The following is a 6,812-nucleotide window of genomic DNA, read 5'->3' on the forward strand; positions in this document are numbered from 1 at the left end:
AATATAAAGTCAAAAAATTAAAATAAAGTCAAAACATATAAAAATATTTTCAATAAGCCAAATGAAAATATTAGTTATATGTTTCATAAAATATTATCTATTTTTAAATTTTAAAGAATTAGCATTTAGTGCATTGTTAATGTATTTTTTATTCTCTTTAAAAAGTAGCTATATGCAGGGTGAGTCCTCATTATATTATGGCTTCGGAGGGTCTTGCCTTCTCAAAATTTTTGAAACTTTTAGTTATACTTTTAAAATTTTTGAAAATTTTAATTACATCCCAAAAGTTTTAAAATTAATATTAAACTTTTGAAAATTTTAAAATTTTAATTAGATTCTACAATTTTTTATTACAAATTTTCATAAAATATCTAATGTCACATGTGTTACATGTCATTTTACATATTTAATAATTAATATTTTTAAATATTATATTTTTATTTGGAGTAATAAACGTAAAATTATATTTCTTTGAATAAATGATTTTCACGAGGTTGAAAAATCAAATGGGTAAGCCGTACAATATATATTAAAAAGTTGAAAAATTATATGTTAACTGCATTGAAGAAGAGATATTGAATTTATGCACATTAAATAAGAGATTTTGATGAGAGGCAAGTTGTTGGTATGTGGCCGCCTTCTTTGGTTATGCTTTACCTAAATAAGAGTGCGATACCCACTTGTCTTTTCATTCATGTCCAGCCCACCACAAAACTCCATTATGTAAACCTCCAAACACACCATTATTGCTCATGTATATTTGTGTGTTGTTTTGAATGTCACCTAATACACTGTTTTTATTTATTTATATATTTACTTTGATGAATTTAATAATTAATTTTTATATTTTTATAAATCTATTAATAGGGTAGATGTTGATAATAAATTTTAAAATTTCTTCATATTTAAAATAAAAATCGGATCATCAATCACTAATTAAGGCAAAAAAAAAAAACTTTTACCATCACCTTACTTAATACTCAATGATTAATTTATTATCTTTTAACCTTCCTTAAAGCATACCCAATTTCTTTTCTAAAACAAAATTGTTCTTCTAGAGAGTTGACTTTCACCCAACCCACCATTTATAGAATGGTCCTAGTCAACCTCTTTGTATATCAAAATTTTGAATATTATAAAAAATATTATTATATTAACGATAGTATTTAAGATATTTATAAAAATATTTAAATTTAAATTATATTTTAATTTTTAGTTTAAAAAATTATAATATATTAAATATATTATTATTAATAAGAGAGATTTAGATTATATCATTAATAAAATTTAAAATGAAGTTATTCCATTTATTAAAAATCTTTTCGTTTAAAAATATAATTAATATATTTTTATATAAAATTTAAATATTTTATTAAAATAATATTTTTATTAAGATTTTTTTAATTCGCTTAGGAATATAATGAAATTTACTAAAATTTGAAATATGAAACTTTTATAGAACATTAATTTAGTAAAATATATACTTCATATTTTATGTACGTTACTATTATAGATGAAAATTATCATAAAGAGTGAAAAGTAAAACATAAAAAATCAATTCTATAACAAATTTTAGTGTTATATCCAAAGATTATTAGAAATGGTTTATGTTTCAACTTCTCTATATTATTGGCTAAAATTAAATTATTTTTCATTTTATATTATAATTATAATTATAAATTATTTTTATTATGTTTATTTCGAATTTTTAAATTCTACAAATATATTTGTTTTAATTCATTTTTTAATATTATTTAAGAATTTCTGTCAAAACACAGAAACAAAAAACTTAATCAAATTATCTTCTGACAGACTATTGGCTACCCACTGATTGCAATATATATGTGATTGGAGAATCTTGATAACAATCATATGACACCTTCCTCTTGCAATGATGGCAGGAGGCTCTATCACATATTTTCAGCACCTTGCCGTTCTCACTCTTTCCTTAACCATACCTATATCTACAAGAGTAGTAATGGCGTCGCCACCGGCTGTCAAAGCAGCTTATTGGCCTTCATGGACGACGTTCCCGCCATCAGCCATAGATACAACCTTGTTTACTCATATTTACTACGCTTTTCTCATGCCAACTGACACCTACAAATTCGAAATCTCAACTTCAACAGCTCTAGAGCTTTCGAATTTTACCACCACCCTCCGCCGCAAGAATCCACCGGTAAAAACCCTTTACTCCATCGGCGGCGGAGGTACTGATTCTCATCTCTTTGCTCGCATGGCTTCAAATGAAAAGTCACGTCAAACCTTTATAAATTCAGCTATAGAGACTGCCCGAAGACTTGATTTCGATGGGATGGATTTGGATTGGGAATTCCCTGAAAACCCAACAGATATGCAAAACTTGGGCGTTTTGTTTATGGACTGGCGACGAGCTATCAACTACGAGGCTAGAAAAACCCACCGTGCTCCGCTACTTCTCACGGCGGCGGTTTACTTCTCGGTAGACTTTTTCTTGGATGAAGTGTATAGAAAATTCCCAGTACGGTCGATTAATCAAAACTTGGATTGGATAAACGCAATGTGTTACGATTATCATGGAAGCTGGGACACATCAGCGACAGGGGCTCATGCAGCACTTTATGACCCAAACAGCAACATAAGCACTAGTTATGGGCTTAGGTCATGGGTCAAAGCTGGTCTGTTTAGGAGCAGGCTGGTGATGGGTTTGCCACTTTATGGGAAGACATGGGTGCTAAAGGATCCGAATTCGCATGAGATCGGGTCGGCTGCGGTTAGTGTGGGTCCAGGAGATGTTGGGGTGCTTACGAATGTGGAGATTGAGGAGTTCAACAAGAAGAATGGAGCCAAAATAGAACATGACATGGAAACTGTTTCCACATATTCATATGCGGGTTCAGTGTGGATTGGGTACGATGATTCTGTATCAGCAACCTTGAAGGTTGGGTTCGCCCAGGCACTTAGGATTCGTGGCTATTTCTTTTGGGCTATTGGCTACGATAGCGAGTGGAAAATCTCTAGATACGGTAACACTCACATTTTATTCTTTCTCTACTTAATTTGTCTGTAAGAATTAGATAGTGTGATTAAGTGCTTTAATTATACTTAATTTAATAGGATTGAAACCGTACTTATCTAAATATTAAGCACCTATATAATTACAAATAATTATAATCAAATTTAATTATTATTTAACTTTTTAAATTTATTTTTAATGTTTTTCACTTCACGCCTTGTGGTTCATAAGGGCCTTTGGATTCACTTATGAATCTATTAACAATTCATTTCGCTTAAACCTACGACATGATTTAATTAAGATTCAGTCTATGCTTTGATGTTTTTGCAGCTTCAAGAGCGTGGGCTGTTGGTGAATGAGCAATATGGGGCAAGTAGTAGTAGTGCTAAGTAGACCGCAGGCAGAGAGATCTATAAATGGCGATTGGAAGATTGATTTTAAGTTAATGCTGATTCAATGTGAAACCTGATCTCTTTTTATTTGTATCTTTCAAAATGGAAATAATAAAACACTAGCCAACAAGCTTGCAATCTTCGCATTTCTTGTATAAAACATCTTCGTATTTCTTGTACGAAACATCATAGCTCAGTATGATTTTCACATATGTTAAAATTAGTTAAAATGTTTTCAAATGAGACTTTATTGGACTTTGTATAGATCGACTCATCACACGTTAACTACATAAAAAATATCGAATCTTGTTAAAGTTAAGTAGATTATATTGTTGCATCTTCCAAATCCTTTCCTTTATGAACTGTCCTTTTTAGTATGTGGCTCCATTAGCATTGAAATTGGCTTGAACTTAAACATTCCAAGCTTCTTCAATAGATCTTTGAAATATTTTTGCTGATAGAGAAGATTCCTTTTTAAATACAATCAACCTCTAGATCAAAAAAAATACTTGTCTAAGTTGATTCATCTAAAAGTGAATTAATAATTTCTCATTTGGATATTTTTTTTTTCACAATCTCTTGTTGATTAAATCATCCATGTATACTAGAACAATAGCAAGATACCCTTCATTAGTTTTGTCAATGTCAAGCAAACTAAAATTTGCAAGTGTCACCGAATAATCACTATAAGTAAGACATTTAGCAATCTTAACATACCAAGCTCTCATTTTTTACTTTAACATATAAAGCGCCTCCCATAACTCGCATACTCATTCAGAGTGATCTTAGTTTAAAAGCCCATGGGTTGATTCATGTGGGTTTCTTGATCTAATTGTCGATGTGAAAGTGCATTATTCACGTCCATCTACCATAAGTTCCAATCTTTTCTACTTGTAGGTGCTATAAGACTCTCATTGTCATAAGCTTTACCATTAGACTAAACATTTCATCGTAGTTTAGTTCATATTGTTGAAAGAATTCTCAAGCTACCAAACAAACTTTACACCTCTTAAACGGTCCATCTATGCAACACTTTTATCTTTGTATATCCATTTGTAAGAAATAGGCTCACATCTCTTGGATTTGGCACAAGTTCTTTTGATTTTGTTCAAGTATAGTAATTTTTTTAAGTGGAGTCAACACTTCTGCTTCACAATGTTCACCTTTTTCGCTTTGTTACTGATACACGTCAATTTGCCATAGACTTTGAGCTATACCACATCTCCACTATCATTTGTGATCTCAACTTCATCTAAGCTTAATTAGATTTAAGAAGACTGTAATTAATCTATGCAAGCATACGAATCTGATAATACCTATTAGTTTAAGGACCACCATGAAGACATTTTACCAAATACCACATTTCGAGCTTCACCTAAACACCTCTTTTGATTCCACTATTTATAAATTTTTAAAAATAATTTATGCTATATTTAGTTTAATTTTAATTTATGGTTTTTAAGAAAACGTATATTTTTTTGGGTGAAATTATATTATAATATTATATATATTATTATAAAATCTAATTTTTATGTGACTTAATATATAAAAATAAAATAATATATTACCAATATTGATATTTTAAGATTTAAGATTCAAGTCCGTCCTCCTTAAATTATAATGTAAACTTTAATTATACACAAAATATATATTATAATATTAAAAATAAGCCGAGCTTAATCCCAACTTATATTATTAACTCATATTTTTTTGAATTTAAAATTTTTGTCTAAACTTTTTGATCAAACTTGCAATTTGAAGTGCTTCAAGTGGAGAAGACCTAAAGAATGAATATAAGTGGCCCATATATATGGCAAAAGTAGCTTAAATTGGGCCGGAATTCATTAATAAATGTCCACAAAAGGCTAAACCCTGAAATTCCCAGAGCTGTGTCTCCGAAACGCTCGTAACTCTGCAACATCAAGACCTAGCGCCGCATCCCCAACCTTTCAAACATGGTAAATCTCCTTCCTCTTTTTGTTTTCCCTTCTTTATAATCTTCATTTATTTGAAGCTTGAATTTCTTTATTTCTTTTTCATCTGGAAAAATGGTCGGTTTTTATCTCTTTTTATATGCAAAGAATGTTAAAGAGTTCTGAAAGATAGGTATCTGAAATTTTTGTTTTTGAATGGTTTATTTTGATATGACAGCCTTCACACAAAACCTTCATGATCAAGAAGAAGCTGGCCAAGAAGATGAGGCAAAACAGGCCCATCCCTTATTGGATTCGTATGCGCACAGATAACACCATCAGGTCAATATATTTTTCTTCATTTTCTTGGATATGTTTACAAATCCGTTGTTTTTCTTTCGTTTTATTGGTATTTTTGGAGCATTTATTAATGGGTTGTTTCGATTTTTGGTTTTGGTGTGCAGGTACAACGCCAAGCGACGGCACTGGCGCCGTACCAAGCTAGGGTTCTAAGCTCGATGGGGTTCTTTAGATTAAAGAGTTTAATTTTGTTTTTCCCAAGTAATTTTGCTGAATTTTATTTATGTGGGATTAATATTATTAGGAAGAGATATTGATGAAATTATTGGCAGTATTTGAATTCATGATTTTGGTTTAGCTAATGTTTGCTTTTTGAGTTATCTTGATTTGAGTGCTTTTCTGGTTGCTATGTTAAGCTATTGCATTCTCTGTTGGATGATCTGTATGTGATTGAGATTTGAGAGTATTGACAATTTTTGCAGTATTATCCATGAATGAATGAAGTAAATTTGAAATGATTAGAGCTTAGTTTCTCAAGTGATGTATGCATTAAATTTGTGTAGTGTCATTGGAGAACTAAAATATCAATTTATTTTTATTAATTAGATCAAATAGAAAAGTCAATTTTCTTATTAAAAATAAAATTGATTTGGTCTGACAAATACATATAAATATTAAATTTTAGTAGTTGAAATCAATGAAAATTTTAATGAAAATATTAATTTTTTTAATTTATGTAAAAGGATTAGTTTATCATATTTTGTATAAAAAAATAAAATACAATTTAATTATTGATATAAAATTTTTACGATATTTTTACCGATTAGAATCGGTAATGGGTTAGTAATAAAGGAGCGGCTGCTCTCCTCTGCTGTCTAATTAATTTGTATCTGATGAAATGAAAAAGTCAAGCACGTTTGCCAAGTGAACATCTCTTCTTTCTTAACAATCATCTATATCTTTTGCATGGACAATGCATGTCTACTTTTAGTATGTTAAAATTTAATAAATTTAGTATTATGAATCTTTATGATAAAAATATTAGATTAATTTATATGCATGAAAATTGAATTGATTATCAAAATAGATTAATTTATAAAAATATCTTTATGATAAAAATATTAGATTAATTTATATTCATAAAAATTGAATTGATTATTAAAAATAGTAGTTGAATTGAATCAAATTGGTTAAAAATATTTTTATATGTTT

The 6,812-nt window shown here is 29.3% G+C and overlaps 2 protein-coding genes across 2 annotated transcripts; both read left to right on the forward strand.

Moving 5' to 3' along the window:
* The first annotated feature begins 1,795 nt into the window (after positions 1 to 1,795).
* LOC108466664 (class V chitinase CHIT5b-like) lies at positions 1,796 to 3,547 on the forward strand. Its single transcript, XM_017767046.2, has 2 exons — positions 1,796 to 3,005; positions 3,326 to 3,547. The coding sequence occupies exons 1-2, from the start codon at positions 1,892 to 1,894 to the stop codon at positions 3,352 to 3,354; spliced, it is 1,143 nt and encodes a 380-aa protein (XP_017622535.2). The 5' UTR covers positions 1,796 to 1,891; the 3' UTR covers positions 3,355 to 3,547.
* A 1,646-nt stretch (positions 3,548 to 5,193) lies between these two features.
* LOC108466675 (60S ribosomal protein L39-3-like) lies at positions 5,194 to 5,962 on the forward strand. The gene is made up of 3 exons (XM_017767055.2): positions 5,194 to 5,345; positions 5,539 to 5,642; positions 5,765 to 5,962. The coding sequence occupies exons 1-3, from the start codon at positions 5,343 to 5,345 to the stop codon at positions 5,811 to 5,813; spliced, it is 156 nt and encodes a 51-aa protein (XP_017622544.1). The 5' UTR covers positions 5,194 to 5,342; the 3' UTR covers positions 5,814 to 5,962.
* Positions 5,963 to 6,812: the final 850 nt, after the last annotated feature.

Source organism: Gossypium arboreum, chromosome 7 (genome assembly GCF_025698485.1).
Source record: "Gossypium arboreum isolate Shixiya-1 chromosome 7, ASM2569848v2, whole genome shotgun sequence".
Classification (NCBI taxonomy): domain Eukaryota; kingdom Viridiplantae; phylum Streptophyta; class Magnoliopsida; order Malvales; family Malvaceae; genus Gossypium; species Gossypium arboreum.